The sequence below is a fragment of the Delphinus delphis genome, chromosome 3, assembly GCF_949987515.2.
Source record: "Delphinus delphis chromosome 3, mDelDel1.2, whole genome shotgun sequence".
In the NCBI taxonomy this organism is placed as follows: Eukaryota; Metazoa; Chordata; class Mammalia; order Artiodactyla; family Delphinidae; genus Delphinus; species Delphinus delphis.
The window spans coordinates 20,804,587-20,824,871 of NC_082685.1; the positions used below are offsets into that span (position 1 = coordinate 20,804,587).

Consider the following 20,285-nt stretch of genomic DNA (forward strand, 5'->3'; position numbering starts at 1 on the left):
AGAGAATCTTGAAAGAAGTGAGAAAAGCAACTAGTCAAGGACAAGGGAACTCACATTAGATTATCAGTGGAAACCTTACATGCCAGAAGAGAGTGGCATGATATATTCAAAGTGCTAAAATTTAAAAACTTCCAACCAAGATTACTATAATCTGGAAAACTGTCCTTCAAAAATGAAGATGAAATGAATTTTCTAAAACAAAAGCCGGGACTTCCCTGGTGGTCCAGTGGTAAAGAATCCGCCTTCCAATGCAAGGGACACAGGTTCAATCCCTGGTCAGGGAACTAGGATCCCACATACTGCAGGGCAACTAAGCCCACACATAAGAACTGCTGAGCTCGAGCACCTCAACAAGAGAGCCCGTGTACCGCAACTACAGAGCCCACACACAACTAGAGAGAGAAAACCCACACACCACAACTAGAGAGAAGTCCGGTGCCGGTGCCACAACGAAGAGCCTGCGTGCCACAACTAAAGATCTCACACGCCTCAACGAAGACCCTGCATGGCACAACTAAGACCTGACATGAACTTCCCTGGTGGCGCAGTGGTTAAGAATCCACCTGCCAATGAAGGACATGGGTTCGAGCCCTGGTACGGGAAGATCCCACATGCCATGGAGCAACTAAGTCCGCGAGCCACAACTACTGAGCCCCAGTGTCACAACTACTGAGCCCACATGCCACAACTACTGAAGCCTGCATACCTAGAGCCCATGCTCTGCAACAAGAAACCACTGCAATAAGTCTGCGCACAGCAACAAAGAGTAGCCCCCGCTCGCCGCAACAAAGACCCAGAGCAGCCAAAAAATAAAATAAATAAATTTATTTTTTTTAAAAAAGGACTTGACACAGCCAAAACTATAAATTAAATAAATTTTCTTAAAATGTAAAACAAAAGCTGAGTTCATAACCACTAGATCTGCTTTACAAAAAAATGCTAAAGGGAGTCCTAAAAGTTGAAACAAAAGGCCATTAGGGGGGCGGCTTCCCTGGTGGCGCAGTGGTTGAGGGTCCGCCTGCCGATGCAGGGGACGCCGGTTCGTGCCCTGGTCCGGGAGGATCCCACATGGCGCGGAGTGGCTGGGCCCATGGGCCATAGCCGCTGAGCCTGCATGTCCGGAGCCTGTGCTCCGCAATGGCAGAGGCCACAGCAGTGAGAGGCCCACAAACCACGTGGACACACACAAAAAAAGGCCATTAGGCAGCAACACCAAGGCATATAAAATAAAAATAGCTGATAAAGGTAAATATATAGACCAATACAATACTTTAATACTATAATGGTGGCATATAAAGCACTTTTAAGTCTGGTATTGAATTTAAAAGACAAAAACATAAGTAATAACTATAATTATAAAACTATGTTAATGAATACATGTAATTTGTGACATCAATAACAAAGTGGGAATGGGAAGATGTAAAAGAGTTTTTTGTTTTTTTGCGGTACACGGGCCTCTCACTGTTCTGGCCTCTCCCGTTGCGGAGCACAAGCTCTGGACACGCAGGCTCAGCAGCCATGGATCACGGGCCCAGCCGCTCCGCGGCATGTGGGATCTTCCCAGACAGGGACATGAACCCGCGTCCCCTGCATCGGCAGGCGGACTCTCAACCACTGCACCACCAGGGAAGCCCCAAGAGTAGAGTTTTTGTACACAATTGAAGTTACATTGTTACCAGCTCCAAACAGTTTGCTATAACTATAAAATGTTTTATGTAAGCCCCATGGTAACCACAAAGAAAATGCCTATAGAAGATAAAATCAGAAAGAAATCAAAGTATATCAATATAAAAAAATCAAAGAAATACAAAGGAGGGCTGCAAGAGAGATAGAGGGACAGATTAGCTGCAAAACAGAAAACAATTAAAATGGCAATAAGTCCTTCCCTGTCAATAATTTATTTGAATGTAAATGGGTTAAAATGCTCAATCAAAAGACATAGCGTGGCTAAATGGACTGAAGAAAACAAGATGCAACTATATTCTTTCTACAAGATAACATCACCTTAGATGTAAAGACATATAGACTGAAACCAAAAGGATGAAGGATATTACATGTAAATGAGAACAGAGGTAGCCATAAATGGAAAAAATAGACTTGAGCCAATACTATCTCTAGAGGCAAATAAGGACATTATATAATGATAAAAGAATCAATTTACCTGGAAAATAAACAATTATAAACATATTTTAAAAGATAACAATCATAAACAATCAAAAATAAATATGTATGTAACATCAGAACACACAAATATATGAAGCAAACAGTAACAGAAATGAAAGAAGAAACAGACAGTAAAACAATAACAGTAGAATTTAGGGACTTCTCTGGTGAAACAGTGGCTAAGACTCCACGCTCCCAACACAGGGGGCCCAGGTTCGATCCCTGGTCAGGGAACTAAATCCCATATGCATGCTGCAAATAAGAGTTCCCATGCCACAACTAAGGAGCCCGTGAGCCACAACTAAGACCTGGCATAACCAAAATAAATAAATATTTTTTAAAAGAGTTTAATCTTTCAATAATGAAGAGAACAACCAGACAGAAGATCAATATGAAAAACAGAGAACTTGAACATCACTGTAGACCAACCTGACCTAACAGGCAAATACAGAACACTCAACCTTATAGCAGCAGAATACACATTCTTCTCAAACACACAGGGAACATTTTCCAAGATAGATCACATAATAGATCACAAAACAAGTCTTAACAAATTTAAAAATACTGAAATCATACCAAGTATCTTTTCCAATCACAATGGAATGAAATTAAAAATGAAGAGCAGTTGGGAAATAAAAAATTCACAAATATGTGGAAATTAACACTCTTGAACGACAAATTGGTCAGAGAAGAAATCTCCTCCCTCAAATTAGAACATACTCTGAGACAAATGGAAACAATAACACAATATACTAAAACTTATGGGATGTAGCAAAAAGAAGTACTAAAAGGGAAGTTTACAGCACGAAGTGCATACATAAAGAAAAAAGACCTCAAATCAACAACCTAACTTTACACTCAAGGAATAAGAAAAAGAATAAGCACAAAGTTTATTTGCAAAGGGAAAGAAGTAATAAATATTACAGCAGAAATAACCAAAATAGAGAATTTTTAAAAAATACAAACAAAACTAAGAGTTTGTTTTTTAAAAATCAACAAAATTGACAAGCCTTTAGCTAGATGGAGAGAGCGAGGGAGACACAAATAATGAAAACCAGAAATTAGAGAAGACATTTCAATGGAAGCCACAGAAACAGAATTTTAAGAGACTACTATGAACAATTATATGCTAACAAATTGGATAACCTACAAGAGTTGGATAAATTTCTAGAAACATGCAATCCACCCAGACTCAATCATGAAGAAATAGAAAACCTATAGTAAGGAGATTAAATCAGTCATCAAAAACTTCCCAAGAAAGAAGAGCCCCAGGATCAGATGCCTCCACTAGAGAATTCTACCAAGCATTTAAATAAGAATTAATGCCGAGCCTTCTCAAACTCTTCCAAAAAATGGAAGACGGGGGAGCCAGACAAATACACGTTAATAAAAAAAATTTTTTTAAAAAGACATACCAATATCCCTTATGAACACTTACACAAAAATTCTCACCAAATTAGCAAACTGAATTCAACAGCAGCACTTTAAAAGGATTATACACCATGAGCAAGTGGGACTCATTCCTGGGATGGAAGGATGGTTCAACATACAAAAATCAATAAATGTAATACAACACATTAAAAGAAGGAAGAAAATCACATGACCATCTCAATTGATGCAGAAAGGCTTGACTAAATTCAACACATTTTCCTGATAAAAAACACTCAACTAGAAACAGAAGGAAATAATCTAAAATAAAGGTCATTTATGAAAATCCCACAGCTAACACGACAGTCCATGGTGAAAGACTGAAAGCTTTTTCTCTAAGAATGCCCATTCTTGACACTCCTATTTAACACAATACTAGAAGTCCAATTAGGCAAGAATTAGAAATAAAAGGCATCCAAATTGGAAAGGGAAAAGTAAAATGATCTCTGTTCATAGATGGCATGACCTAATGTAAAGAAAACCCTAAAGATTCCACAAAAAAGCTGTAAGAATAATAAATGGATTCAGTAAAAAAATCAACATTCAAACATCACTTGTGGGACTTCCACAGTGGTTAAAAATCTGCCTGCCAATGCAGGGGACACAGGTTTGAGCCCTGGTCTGGAAAGATTCCACATGCCGCGGAGCAACTAAGCCCATCCTCCCCAACTACTGAGCATGTACTCTAGAACCCATGAGCCACAACTACTGAGCCCACATGTCACAACTACTGAAGCCCACGCACCTAGAGCCCATGCTCCGCAACAAGAGAAACCAGCGCAATGAGAAGCCCGCGTACCTCAATGAAGAGTGGCCCCTGCTCACCGCAACTAGAGACAGCCCACACACAGCAACGGAGACCCAATGCAGCCATAAATAAATAAATAAATAAATTTATTTTAAAAATCAATAAATAAATTTATTTATTTATTTTAAAAATCAGTTGTTTCTACACACTAATAATGAACAATTCAAAAAGGAAATTAAGAAAACAATCCCACTTATAATAGCATAAAAAAGAATAAAAACGCTTAGGAATAAACTTAACCAAGGAAGTGAAAGAGTTGGGCACTTAAACTATAAAACATTGCTGAAAGAAATTAAAAACACAAATAAATGGAAAGACATCCTGTGTTCATGGATTCAAAGACTTAACATTAACAAAATGTCCATACTACTCAAGCGATCTTCAGATTCACTGCTCTATCAAAATCCCAATGGCATTTTTTGCAGAAATAGAAAAAAGACATCCTAAAATTCACAGGAAATCTCAAAGGACCCCAAATAGTCAAAATAATCTTGACAAAGAACAAAGATGGAGGACTCACACACTGTGTTTTCAAAACATGTTACAAAGCTACAGTAATCAAAACAATATGATAGGACTTCCCTGGTGGCGCAGTGGTTAAGAATCCACCTGCCAATGCAGGGGACACAGGTTCGAGCCCTGGTCTGGGAAGATCCCACATGCCATGGAGCAACTAAGCCCGTGTGCCACAACTACTGAGCCTGTGCTCTAGAGTCTGTGAGCCACAACTACTGAGCCCAAGGGCCACAACTACTGAAGCCTATGTGCCTAGAGCCCGTGCTCTGCAACAAGAGAAGCCACCCAATGAGAAGCCCATGCACCACAACGAAGAGTAGCCCCTGCTCGCCGCAACTAGAGAAAAGCCTGCGCGCAGCAACAGAGACCCAACACAGCCAAAAATATTAAATAAATAAGTGTAATTAAAAACAAAAAAAAATACGATATTACCATGAAGACAAACATATAGATAATGAAACAAAATAGAGGGCCCAGAAACAAGCCCTTACATGTATGGTCAAATTATCTTTGACAAGGGTGCTAAGACTTTACAATGCGGAAAAGACAGTCTCTTCAATAAATGGTGTTATATACAACAATGTGCATACAGTTAATACTGTAATATACACTTTAAACTTGTTCAGAGGGTGAATTCATGTGTTTTTTACCACAATAAAAATAAAGCGTTGATACACATGCTAAGTAAAAAAAACAAAGTACCACATATTGTATGATTCCATTTACATGAAATGTACAGAACAGGCAAATCTATAGATTGGGGAGAAATGAAGGGAGATTGAGAAAGGGTACAAGGTTTCTTTTTGGGGTGATGCAAATGTTCCAAAATTAATCATGTTTATAGATGCACAAGTCTCTGAGTATACTAAAAAACCACTGAAGTATATAAACTTTCAACAGGTGAATTTTATGGTCAGTGAATTATGTTTCAATAAAGCTGTTAGAATCTACTATGGTAAACAACATTGAAAACTTATGTTTAAGGAAAGGCAGTTTTATCCTCAATAACAATATTGTATAATATTATATTTTGAAAGACTCCTGCTGTTTTCCCTCTGCTGCTAAGGAAGGATACCCTGGTACTTCATATTTTTAAAAATTTATTCTCAAACCTCATTCCAGAAGGGATGCAAGACATCTAAGGCCTTCAAATAAGTACTACAGAACACTTATACTTTTTCAAAAGCACGTCCCCTTTGTCTACATAACAGGAGGACCTTCCTTAATACTTACAATACCAAATTGAGTCCCCAAAAGTTCACAGATTGAAAAAGGTAGGAAATGGGGAGCAGGAACAAAATGTTCTTGAGACTCAATAAAAGCAAAAGAAAAAAGAGCTTCTTGGTAAAACAATTTCTGAAAGTATATGGAAACCTGGTCCTCAAAATTCAGATCCTTCTACATAAAGTCCTTTCTTCACTTCAAGTGATAATCCTTCCCTCCCAACTTACACTTAGGCCTTCCATGAAAACAGACCAACTTCAGAAGGGTATCATTATCATCACTTCCTCTAGTCCCTTTCTTTCACAGTCAGGAGTCCTTACCTGGTTCAGGGAGCTCAGGCTGAGGGGTCAAACTGGGAATTCCTGGCTCCTTTTCCACCTCTTCATTGCTGGCACTGGATTTATCACAAACTTTCAACCGTGGCCCAGCTGAATCTAAGCAGTCGGCATGATTTGGATCTGTCAGTGCATCCTCTAGTATGTTCGTCGAAGGAGGAGGTCTCTGTTCTGGGAACTCATCTCCCTTCTTTACAGGGTCAGCGGGAAGCAAGACCCCAAAGGCACCCTCAGAGTTTTCTTTCTCCCTAAATCTGTTAGTGCGCTTACGAGGTTTAGTGCGCCTTTGGTTTAAACGCTGCCACCGCTTTTTAGGCACCACTTGATTTACACTAGTGGGTTCATCATTCTCACTAATGATTTCAGACTCCAGCTCTGTCCCTTTTCTGTTTTCAAAAGAGGGGTCTTTTTCAGGAACTTTATCAGGGTCAGACTGGTTGACTTTATTATCAAAATTAACACTGGAAAAATGGGTACCATCTTCACTTGTTAAATGGCCCATTAATTGAAGGGGTTCTTCTTTACCAGGGTCTTCTGCCTCACCTCTGGAGGAGCTATTCTCTGAACCCCTACTCTCTCTGTCTCCCTGCAGTGCAGCCTCAAGAGTCACAGCTGGAAGCTGGTTCAGTTTTCTTTTGCGCTCTGTCTTTAAGGCTTTACGGTTCACTGTATTCTTTCCCATCTGGGTTGAAAAACCATCTCTTAATTTGGATGGCTTTGATCGACCACAGTTGCGCCTAGTAATACAGTTTGAACGATTTTTGCCAGAAGCAGGGAGGTCTCTTTTATCGGACACCAAGCCAGGTAGGGAGGTAGATAGCTCCCCAGACAGTGCAGAGTCACCCCCACTAGGGCTAGAACGGACTGGATCCTGAGTGCCATCTCCATTTTTTTCTGAATTGTGAGTGGAACCTCCTGAAACCAAGACCTTAGAAGCCCCCACAGGACTACTGGTAGAACAGTCCCCAAGACCAGGACTCCGATAAGAGACCAAGTTCTGAGCAGTCATTAACCGTTGCTCCTTGGTCTTACTATCATGCATATCTTTCAACATCATTAGTAATGTACTGAATTTGTAGTCTGGTTCAATAGGTATATGATTCTGACCAGAGGCAGAAGAAAAAAGTAATGGTTTTGATGGCTTTGACATTCCGGAGTCACTGACATCTTCACTTAAGGATCTATAAGAGAGTTCTTTCAACTCTGACAGAACGTGTTTCACCACTGCTGTTTCTATGTCACTCGAATCCCTGGTTTTCTCATGCATGTTGCTCAGTAGTTTTAGCCCATCCACTTTCCCACTTTTGGAAATGCTGGCCAAAGGAGAGCCTTTGGTATCAGAAGAGCAGCATTTCAAACTGCAGTCCTCATCTGCAACAGGCGGTTCTACTACAACTGGGTTTTCTTTATGTTTGCACTTGATACTTCGGATCTTGGGCTGTTTGCTTTTCGAATGTAACAGAGCTTGATTTGTAGCCCCACCTTTTATTATTGAGTTCTCACTGGAAATGCTTGATGGTGTGTTAAATTTTGGAGAAAGACCATCATTTCTAAAATCTGATTGGGGTTTTCGGACAAGAGTTGATACTTTAAGATCAGAGAGATTAACCTGAGACGTCTCAGTTCCAGGCTCTACTGTCTTGGTACAATCCATCAAGTGGTCTGTGTGTGAGTTAGTAATGAGGGTCTTCTGCTTTGCTTTTACCTTAGTGTTCGTGGCAGGATACCTAGAATACTTTACCTTTTCATTTTTCTGCACAGGTAACATGTTCTCTGTTCTATCGAAAGCATCTGCAATTTCAAGGACACTATTATCAGACTCTGAACTATGATCTATGGGATCCAGATCACTGCTTCCATCATCATCAGAAGTGGTACAGATACTAATGGAATCACTTCGCTTTTCTTCATCACCTGCTCCAATATAGCAGAGCTGCACTTTTGAACTACACACCAGACCTCGCTGGAGTTTCTTCTTCTCCCCAGAACGTTTAGAGAGCAAGGCACCCTCAGACAAGCCCAGTAAAGAGTCACAATTTGAAGTCTCAAATTCTTTCTTTGCAGTGTTTTTTGCACAAGAAGAAAATAGGAAACTTCCTGGGGCAGAGCTGGGCCCTGTGAGGCTGTTTGCTATCCGGGAAAGTTCATTAGAGGCCTGCTTATCAGATACATCCCCAGAAATAAAGTTTAGGCCAAGGTTCTCTGGAATCTTTCCCCTCCGTTCTTCCTTATGTGCTTCAAATTGCATGTGGCCCTTTTTCACACTAGTCCTTTTTGGATTATCAGAGCTCTTTCTGGCTAGAGACTTAGCACAAGGTTTTTCCTTCTCATCTGCAGAATGTTCAGAGTCAAAAGCCAGAGATTTCAAGCAGCCATTAAGCAACAGGTCATGTTCTGATTCAGGGTCATTTGTACAGTCCTCAAACGGCATATCCTCCTCACTGTCCAACTTGAGTGAACTGGTGACACATTTTCGGTTCTTCGACCCTTTGGGAACATCATACTGCTCAGCAAGACCAACACTGGCTTCCCATTTACTCAAAATTTTCTGAGGAACCTTAAATTTAAAGAGAAAAAGATTATCACTAGTCTAAGAAATAGAAGGGGAAACAGGCAGATGATCAGTGAACACCTCTCAAATCAGAAGCTTTTCCAAGCCTTGTGCTTCTTCAAGGCTCTTTTATGGGACTGCCAGGTGGTCAACACCCACAGTTCACCCAGAACTTAGCTAATGGGGATTCCTCAACACTAGTTCTACCACTAAGATCTATCACTGGAGAAAGATTGATCCCATAAACCCTCCACTCCCCTTACCATTAAAAGCACAAAAGAGTGCACCATAAATTAGACTACAACATTACATTACTAATCAACATTATATTACTAAATCAAGGAATAACCAGACCACTCCTACTTACCCCTCCAACCTTAGAATAAAGATTTCCCTCCTGACTTATGAAGGCCAAGCACTTGCTCAGTTACATAAAAGAGAAAGCAAAAGGCTAAAGAAAGGAGATGCATGTGGAAAAACTAGGACTGGAGAAATGAGTAAGGCAGACCTGCCCTAGAAGAAATGAAATTTGGAACTCTGGTTATCACCAGGCCCTTGGCTAATCAAGATTCTTCTATACGTGTTACATACAATCTGGATTATAAGGACTTCCCTGGTGGTGCAGTGGTTAAGAATCCGCCTGCCAATGCAGGGGATAGGAATTCGATCCCTGGTCCTGGAAGATCCCCCATGCCGCGGAGCAACTAAGCCCATGAGCCACAACTACTAAGCCCGCACGCCACAACTACTGAAGCCCGTGGACCTAGAGCCTGTGCTCTGCAACAAAAGAAGCCACCACAATGAGAAGCCCGCACACCGCAACGAAGAGGAGCCCCCACTCGCCGCAACTAGAGAAAGCCCGCGCACAGCAACAAAGACCCAACACAGCAAAAAAATTAATTAATTAATTTTCTTTTAAATCTGGATTATAACCAAGCAGTGTCCTGGGCTTAAACATGTAGTCCAGAGACATCAATACACCCTGGATGTATGACAAGTTACATATGCTCTTTTCTTGATTCCTCACAGCATAAGGACATTGAGGCTCTGTGAAATATACCTAATTTTCAAGACACTTATTTCCCTCCCTGGCTTCATACAATAAATGTCAGTCAAGGTTCTATCAGTTAGTGTTCACAAACACTTTAATACTTGTGAAAGGTCATGTTCTGCTGACCATGTAAAAATTAAGGCCACTAGACAGGAAGCCTCCTCTTATAAAGCAATAAACTGATCATCTGGTTTACTTTACACACAAACACACACCCATTGACTTTCTAACTATGACCATAGTAAATCAATTTTCCAGAACCTGAAAGCCCTAGAGAACTCCTCTGAAAAGGGGGTTGGTTAATCTACATAGTTAAAGGCTTGACACAAAAACTCTGACACCTCCCCACCACCAACCACCCAAAGTATTAGAAAGGATAAAGTTATCCTCTTCTATTCTATCCTAACAATAGCACACACTAGTTGTTTCAGAGCATCAGATGTATGACATATAAAATATTTATTTCTAATCCTCACAACAGTTTGACAAGGTACATATTATTACATTAGCTTTACAGAGGAAGGAACTCCAGTTGTAAATAGCAGGGACTGCATACTGACCAAAAATTATCCTAACTGTGATTCTTATAAAATAGTCTAAAAGTCTGAAACACAAATCTAAGAGGAACTATTTCCTCTTCTAGAATAGACTATAAAGGAGTATCAAAAGAAACAGCCAAAACTTTAACACATCAAGCAAATGAAACAAAAACATCACGTTCTTTATTAAAACATAACCAGGTTTGAAACTGCTTAAGCCTTAACAACCACACACAAAAACCAAAACAACAAACAAAACAAAAATGTTTAAAGTCTTATCTTTCTCATTTTTAAGAGAAATAATTAATCCAGAGAGTGAAAAGTAGAATATTTCATTTTGATGATCATTTTCTTCTTACATCAGATATAACCAAAGATGACTGATCATGCCTTTTTTTACTATCACATCTAAGTGACATGGCAGAAGTTAACTGAAATCATTTCTCAAAAAATTGAGTATAAATATTTGGAAGGCTAGCCCCATCTCATCCCTGCAAAAAAACTTGCTTTCTGCCAATTTTTCTCACCAACATCCTACTACCAAAGGAAATAACTTATATTCCAAAAATATAATACTTCTTCCTTTGATTGATCCTGTAAACCCTCCCTACCTACACCCAAGAAGATAATTTGAGAGGCTTTTTTTTTTTTTAAATACCTTATGCCTATATCCTTTTTCTTTCTGCTTCCCTCTTCTCCTAAGGACAGGTAGCTCTTCAAATTGATGTCTGCCTTCAAACATGACGATTGCTTTTCCAGCCACCCAGGCTCTCTCAGAAGGATCTCCAAAAGCCTCCACGTAGTACTGTCGATAGGGCCTCCGGTTAGAAACTAGATAAAAATAAAAACCACAGTGTCATTGCTTTAAAAAACTGATATTCATCATCAAGAGAACAGCCACATAGCAGTGGCCAAAGAAGCCTCTTTTCACTTAAAACTAAAATAAAATAAAAACTCAACAAGCTAAAAAACCTACAGAACAAGAAACTCTGAAGTAGGTCAGATAGAAGGTAAATTTTCAATTTTCAATTTATGTGACATGAAAATGGTTAAGAGTGTAATGAAAGAATTTAATGGTTTGGTCTGATGATATGCTATATATTCCAAACCAGTTGGAGGATGATTAGCTAATCATATAACAAATTAATATAACAACTAAGTTTTTTCTACCATCAATCTATAAAATTTTATACCCTCATTACCAGAAATCACAAAAGGCATATGATAAGCCACAGCATCACAAATATAATAATCAACAAGAACTAACCACCAAATAAACTCTTAAAACATTATGCTAAAATACAAGGAGGAAGAAATGTTTCAACACCATGCCACGTATGATGTGCTAACATTTATGACACAGCTACTCTGGGCAAGGTACTATACTAGGTGCTTTGCATGTATTCTTCACAACAATGAACTCTAAAATATAAGTAGTATAATCTCCATTTTATAGACAGAATAATAAATCCAACGACTTCAGACAGGGAAAATTCAGAGTGAAACATTGGTTTTGCAGAGAAAGTGAAACTTGATATTTGAAACTACAGAATTTTTTTTTAAAAAAGGAAATCACAACAGCCCCCTCCCCACCAAAAATCCACTTATTCTATAGTTTCTTGGCTGTCCAAAGTTCTATGCATACAATTACCAAAAATAAAAATACAAATCTCATCCAGAAAAGATTATAATCAAATTTACCTAGTATGTGTTATCTTCTACACACTTACCATCTTTGCATTTTTCACACCAGTAAAAAATGTCACAAAAGAAATATAGTCAGGGCTACACAGATGTAATGATTTGTCTCTATTTAGAAAAGGAAATCATTTTATATAAAAATTCACTTTAACTCACACTGAATTACAACCTGGTAAAATTTTGTTTTATTGTACATTTTAAAAACAAGTTCTGTAAAAATAACAAACAAAAAAACCTGAACTCCTTAGTCTCTACCTACTAAATTAAACACATCAATAGAAACCACCTATAAAGGGGGATTAAATGTGTGTATGTGTATATATACACATACATACACACACACACACAGGTTCTTAAAGTCAGTCTGAAAAGTACATCATTCTCCCATAAATAAGTAAATTCAACTAACACAGACTGAACATTCATGACGTCCCAGCACTATACAGAGGACTGAAAAGAACTCATTGCCTGGTGGGTAAGAGATATACAGTATAAAGAGATTATGGTAAAACAGCATGCTAATTGCGATAACATGAACATTCATTTTTTTTTTAATTTTTCAAGTATGTCTTGAGTACACTACATTTTACTATTCGATAGTATCTATTGGTGATGGCATTTTTTAAAATTGAGATATAACTGACAAATAACATTAGTTTCAGGTATACAACATAATGATTCGATATTTATATATATTGCAAAATGACCCCCACAATGTCTAGTCAACATCCGTCACCACACGTAGTTATAAAAAGATTTTTTCTTGTGATGAGATCTTTTAAGATCTACTCTCTTAGCAACTTTCAAATATACAATACAGTATTAACTATAGTTGCCATGCTATACATTACATCCATGTGACATTTCTTTTATAAATGGAAGTTTATAACTTTTGACCCCCTTCACCCATTTTGCTCCTCCAGTCTGTTCTCAGTATCCATGAACTTGGTTTTGTTTTTTCAATTTTGGTTTTTTTAGATTGCACATATAAGTAAGATCATACAGTATTTATATTTTCTCTCTCTTATTTATTTCACTTAGTAAAATGCCCACCAGGTACATCCACGTTGTCACAAATAGCAAGGTTCGTTCTTTTGTATGGCTGAATAATATTCAATTATGTATATATACCACATTTTCATTACCTATTCATCTATCGATGGACACTTAGTTGTTAACATTCACTTTTTTCAAAGTGAAAAATCATTAACTGGAGGACAAATGGGACACCTGAGCAGAAAATTTAAAGGTAAACAGTTTGTTGAGGGGAGAATTCCTATATAAGGGCTCAGAACCCTCAAAGACATGAATGAATAAAACGAATGAAATAGCTAGGAACTGCAAGTAGTTCAGAACACTAAATCATAAAGTGGAAGGAAAGGGAAACTAAGCAGGTAAGCAGTGGCCAGACCTGAACAGCTTGGATACTATGTTAAGAGTTTGACCACTGGGACTTCCCTGGTGGTCAGTGGTTAAGACTGCGCTTCTAGACACAAGAGGGAAGAGATATGGGAACATATGTATAACTGATTCACTTTGTTATAAAGCAGAAACTAGCACACCATTGTAAAGCAATTATACTCTAATAAAGATGTAAAAAAAAAAAAAAAAGACTCTGCACTTCCAACACAGGGGGCACAGGTTCAATCCCTGGTCAGGGAACTGAGATCCCATGTGCCACACTAAGACCCTCCATGTTAAGAGTTTGACCATTATCCTGTTGGCCCTGAACCTCATTTAAACTGTGGAACCACAGGCTCAGTTTTCCATCCTAAAAAGATAAATCTCCTTGACCTCTGAATAACACATTTAACAGGAAACAGGAAACTCAGGAGACCAGAGATTACCAAAATAGTATATACTCAAGATGACTAAAACCTAAACTAAGGTGGTAGCAATGGGAATTAAAAGAACAAAATATGAAAGATTTTTTTTAAGAAGACAAATCAAAAGGACTAGATATTAATTAAAAGTCAGATAGAATGTGACCACCTAGAGGGGTGGGATAGGGAGGGTGGGTGAACCAAGAGGGAAGAGATATGGAAACATATGTATATGTGTAGCTGATTCACTTTGTGATAAAACAGAAACCAGTACACCCTTGTAGAGCAATTATATTCCAATAAAGATGTTAAAAATAATAATAATTAAATTAAATTAAATGTAAAAAAAAAAAAAGTCAGATAGAAAAGATACTTGAACACCAATGTTTATAGCAGCATTATTCACAATAGCCAAAAGGTGAAAGCAACCCAAATGTCCACTGAAGGATGAAAGCATGAACAAAATGGAACATTATTGAACATTATACATCAATGGAATTATTGAGCCTTGCAAATGAATGATACACGTAACACAACATTTACCAGGGACTGAAGGTTATTGTTAAATTGTTAACAGAGTTTCAGTTTAGGAATATGAAAAAGTTCTGGAGATGGCTAGTGGTAATAATTGCACAAAAATGTTAATTTACTTAATGCCACTAAACTATAAACTTAAAAATAGATAAAATGATAAAATTATGTTACATATATTTTTTACCACCAAAAAAATCAGATAACAATTGGTAGTAAGGATATAGAGAGATTAAAACCCTCATCCAGTGCTGATGAGAATGTAAAATGGTACAGTAGCTTTTCAAAACAGTCTGGCAGACCTAGCTCTTCCACTCCCAGGTATTTATCTGAAGAACACAAAAACTCTAATTCAAAAAGATAATATGTCAGCTTCCCTGGTGGTGCAGTGGTTAAGAATCCACCTGCCAATGCAGGGGACACAGGTTCAAGCCCTGGTCCAGGAAGATCCCACATGCCGTGGAACAAGTAAGCCCATGCACCACAACTACTGAGCCTACGCTCTAGAGCCCACATGCCACAACTACTGAGCCCATGCGCCACAACTACTGAAGCCCATGTGCCTAGAGCCCATGCTCTGCAACAAAAGAAGCCACTGCAATGAGAAGCCCGTGCACCACAACTAGAGAAAGCCCATGTGCAGCAACGAAGACCCAACACAGCCCAAAATTAATTAATTAATTAATTAAAAAAATATATATATATGCACCCCTATGTTCACTGAAGCGTTATTTATAACAGCCAAGATATGGAAACAACCTAAGTATCCATTGACGGATGAACGGATAAAGAAGATATGGTATATATACACAATGGAGTATTACTCAGCCACAAAAGAATAAAATCCTGCCATTTGCGATACTGATGGACCTTGAAGGAATTTTGCCAAGTGAAATAAATCAGACAGACAAAAGATAAATACTATAGGTTTTCACTCATATGTAGTATCTAAAAAACGTAACAAGTGAGCAAACAAAATAAAACAAAAACTCATATATACAGAGATCAGATTAATGATTACCAGAGGGGAAGGGGGATGGGCAAAATGGGTGAACGGGGGAGACTGTATGGTGATGGATGGTAATTAGACTTGTGGTGCTGTACACCTGAATTTATATAAAAAATTTAAATTAAAAAAAAGTCAGGGGGCTTCCCTGGTGTCGCAGTGGTTAAGAATCCACCTGCCAATGCAGGGGACACAGGTTTGAGCCCTGGTCCAGGAAGATCCTACATGCCGTGGAGCAACTAAGGCCGTGCACCACAACTACTGAGCCTGCGCTCTAGAGCCCGTGAGCCACAACTATTGTGCCTGCGTGACTACTGAGCCTGCGCTCTAGAGCCTGTGCGCCTAGAGCTCGTGCTCTGCAACAAGAGAAACCATGGCAATGAGAAACCTGTGCACCGCAAGGAAGAGTAGCCCCCACTCACCACAACTAGAGAAAGCCTATGTGCAGCAACGAAGACCCAACACAGCCAAAAATAAATAAATAAAAATTAAAAAAAAAAGAAGTCAGGGAATTCCCTAGTGGCCCAGTGGTTAGGACTCGGCACTCTCACTGCCAGGGTCCGGATTCCACCCCTGGTTGGGGAACTAAGTAAGATCCCACAAGCTGGTGCAGCCAAGGCGGAGAGTGTGAGTGTATGTGTGTGTGTGTGTCTGTGTGTCTGTGCGTGTACCTCAAAAAGTCAAACAGAGTTACCATTAGAGCCAGCAAGTCCACTCCTGGGTATAAACCCAAAAGATAGGAAATATATGTCCACATAAACACTTATACATGAATACTCACAGCAGCACTGTTCGTAATAGCTAAAAGGTGGAAACAGTCCAAATGCCCATCAAATGATAAATTTATAAATAAAACATGTATAATATTTCATACAATGGAGAGCCCACGTGCTCTGTACCCTGCGCACCACAGCTACGGAGCTCATGCACCCTGGAGCCCACACACCACAACTAGAGAGAGAAAAACCCGCAGGCCACAACTAGAGAGAAGCCCTCACGCTGCTGCAACAACAGATCCCGTGTGCCTCAAGGAAGATCCCATGTGCCGAAACTAAGACCCAATGCAGCCAAAAAAAAAAAAAAAAAAAGGAATGCAGCACTGATACATGGATAGATCTTAAAAACATTATGTTGAGTAAAAAAAGTAGTCACAAAGGACATATTATATGATTCCATTTATATTAAATATCCAAAATAGGCAAATCTATAGAGACAGAAAGTTGACTACTGGTCGCTTAGGGCAAAGGGGTACGGGAGGTAAAAAAGATTAGGGGGAAGGTAGGTAAAGGACATGGGTTTTCTTTTCCTTCTCCTCTTTTTTTTTTTTATTTTAAATATTTATTTATTTATCTGGCTGTGCCGGGTCTTAGTTGCGGCACTCAGGATCTTTATTGTGGTATGCACCTCATAATTGTGGCACGCGGACTTCTTAGTTGCGGCATGCATGCGGGATCTAGTTCCCCCACCAGGGATCGATCCCAGCCCCCTGCATTGGGAGTGTGGAGTCTTACCCACTGGACCACCAGGGAAGTCCCCATGGGGTTCTTTTTGGGGTGGTGAAAATGTTCTAAAATTTACTGGTTACACAACTCTGTGACTTACCAAAACCACTTAATTGTATACTTTAAAGGGGTGAATTGTATGCTATATGAATTACATCTCAATAAAGCTGTTTTAAAAAAAGGAAAAAAAAAAAAAAAAAAAGGAAAAAGACTTAATGGTATAGGACACAAGAAGGAAGAAAGGGTAACTACTTGGTATTTGGTTTAAGTGACTAAGTGGCAGTAATTTATTCACTAAGGCAGGAAATGAAACAGAAAGTACTGGTTTGAGGAGGAAAATAATTAGGTCAGTTTTAAACAAGCTGACCTTAACTGCCTAAAGGACCTCCTGGTGAAAGCTTCAAGTATAGAGTTGGGATGCAGATTTGAAGCCTGGGGAAACACTAGCACTGTGGATATGAATTCAGTTTACTGATGACAGTTAAAACTCAAGAGTTAATAAGGATGGAAAGAAGGAGAAGGAGAAGGAGAAGGAGGAGAAGAGAACATGAAAGTCAAGAACAAGATAGATAGTTACTACGAGGAAGAATTTTCCTGCACCAGACAACCAAAAAATTAAAAACTAGTATCCACTGTATTACCAGGTCACTAATGACTCTGCTTAGAACAAGGTTAGTGGAATAAAAGGAGAGAATGAGAAATTTCAGCGCGTTCAGAAACGAGTGGCCATCTGGAAGTGGAGAAAGTTGATGATTCCTCCAAGAGTGGTTATGAAGGGAAGGTGTCAGGAAGACAGAGTCATGGGTAGGAATTTTAGGACAATAGGTTTATTCAAATATTAGTTCCCTTCAGTACTATAAAGAGCCACACTAATTCTATGCTCTAATAAACCAAGTTAAGAAACATCTTTTTAAAAACTATTATTAGGGAATTCCCTGGTTGTCCAGTGGTTAAAACTCCACACTGCCACTGCAGGGGGCGTGGGCTCCATCCCTGGTCAGGGAACTAAGATCCCACATGCCTCATGCAGCGGCAAACAACAACAACAACAGCAACGCTCTAGTCACCATCAATACCATATTCTCCTGGTATTTCTCTTCCATCTCTGATTTTCCCCCATCTCTTTTGCACACTGAAGTCTCCTCCTTACAGACCTCAAACGTTGGCTTCCTCAGAGCCACCTTTTATCTCACCATATATTTTATCCCAAGGCCATCTCATCCATGCCCTACCCATGGCTTTGACTAATATCAACAAGCAGATGTCATCTCTAAGTTATAGATGTTCCAGTGCTCTCAGTAAATGAGGACACTATGTATGTACTGGTAAAGCTAAAGACTTGGGAACCTGCCTGAGGTATAGAAACCTTAGGCTTCATTCTCCCTCACTCCCCATTATCTGTCCATTAGCAAATCATATAGATTTTATCTCCTAAATAGTTCTTCATTCCCTATTCACAACTATAATCTCACCATAATCCCTGCAATGACCCTTTTGATTATCTCCTCTGATTTGTGTCCCTCTCCAAATCATTTTCCACACTGCACTCAGAGTGAACTTTAAAAAACACAAATCAGATCACATCTCCCTCTGCTCATAGCTCTTTAATGGTATCCTATTGTTCTTAGGAAAAAATACAAAATTGTTAATGAAGTCTACAAAATGCTGCATGATTTGACCCATATCTATTTCTCCAGCCTCATACTGTACCACCTTCCATCAGTCTATGGGCGGCAGCCCTTTCAGGGATTGAACATATACTACTTTCTGTGCTTGGAACCATCTTTTTTCCCTGGTTAATTCCTACTTGTCCTATCAGGTCTCAGATCAAAGATAATTTTACTAGCAAAATTGGCCCTGACTACCCCTGAACCAAAAGTCCAGGTTAGGTACCCCCACTAATATCAGTGACTGTACATCAATATTTTGCCTTGAACACACCTCTCAGTTAACTATCTAATTGTCTGATTACTTGCTGGTGCCTTCACCCTTTAACTGGACTCTAATTATACACAAAGGGAAGCAAAATGTTTTGCCAATTACTGGATCCCAATACCTAGCTAGCATAGTACCTATAGAATGTACTTATTACTTGTTGAACAAATGGCATAGACCCAACTAGTGCATATAAAGAATATCACAATGAGTAAGAAACCATCAGTCTCACAGGCATAGGAAGGGTAGAGGGGGAGGACTAAAAGAATTTTCTACAGTAGAATTTAAATGTCCAAACAGGTCACAAAGTTTGATATCATTTTCTTTAAACAGTGAGCTATAAAGGTCTTTGGGAACTTCACTATTAATATTCAAAATATAAAATAAAATCCAACATACTACTTTAGGCAAGTTATCCTACAGATAAACAGACATGAATACATGAAACACAGTTATTATTTATAGCACTGTTTTGTATGCACACAAACACACATGTGTATGTGTATACGTATGTATTTTATGTGTAATCTTTCTAACACAAGACTAGAAACAACCTAAATATCCATCAACAGGGGAATGGTTATATAAGGTACACCATATTCAAAAAGAGGAAAATTATAGAGCTGTTTAAAAAAAAAAAAGTTTTCAATGGAAAAATCTCCAAGAAGTGAAAAAACTGTAGAACAGGGGCTTCCCTGGTGGCACAGTGGTTAAGAATCCGCCTGCCAATGCAAGGGACACGGGTTCGAGCCCTGGTCCGGGAAGATCCTATATGCCGCGGAGCAACTAAGCCCGCGTGCCACAACTACTGAGCCTGTGCTCTAGAGCCCGTCAGCCACCACTACTTAAGCCCACGCACCTAGAGCCCGTGCTCCGCAACAATAGAAGCCACCGCAATGAGAAGCCCGCACACCGCAACAAAGAATAGCCCCCATCCACCACAACTAGAGAAAGCCCGTGCACAGCAACAGAGCCAACACAGCCAAAAATAAAAATTAATTAAATAAATAAAAATTTTAACCCCCCCCCAAAAAAACCCTGTAGAACATACATACAATATGCTATGTTTACGTTAAATTAAATCAAAGGGGGTAGGGAGATGAAACTATATAGTTGGATTTACATAAAGAAAGTCTAGAAAGAAACATTAATAACAGCTGGTTACTTTTTGA

At 39.0% G+C, this 20,285-nt stretch overlaps 1 protein-coding gene across 7 annotated transcripts in view; it reads right to left on the reverse strand.

Annotated features, from left to right (window-relative positions):
* NSD1 (nuclear receptor binding SET domain protein 1) overlaps nt 1-20,285 on the reverse strand; it is a 137,019-nt gene that overhangs the window by 66,198 nt on the left and 50,536 nt on the right. For all 7 annotated transcript variants that reach the window (XM_060008300.2, XM_060008299.2, XM_060008296.2 and 4 more), the window contains 2 exons: nt 11,274-11,446; nt 6,460-9,031 (listed from right to left, as the gene is read on the reverse strand). In XM_060008300.2, the coding sequence (XP_059864283.1) occupies nt 6,460-9,031; nt 11,274-11,446 (2,745 nt within the window). The remainder of the gene's footprint in view (nt 1-6,459; nt 9,032-11,273; nt 11,447-20,285) is intronic.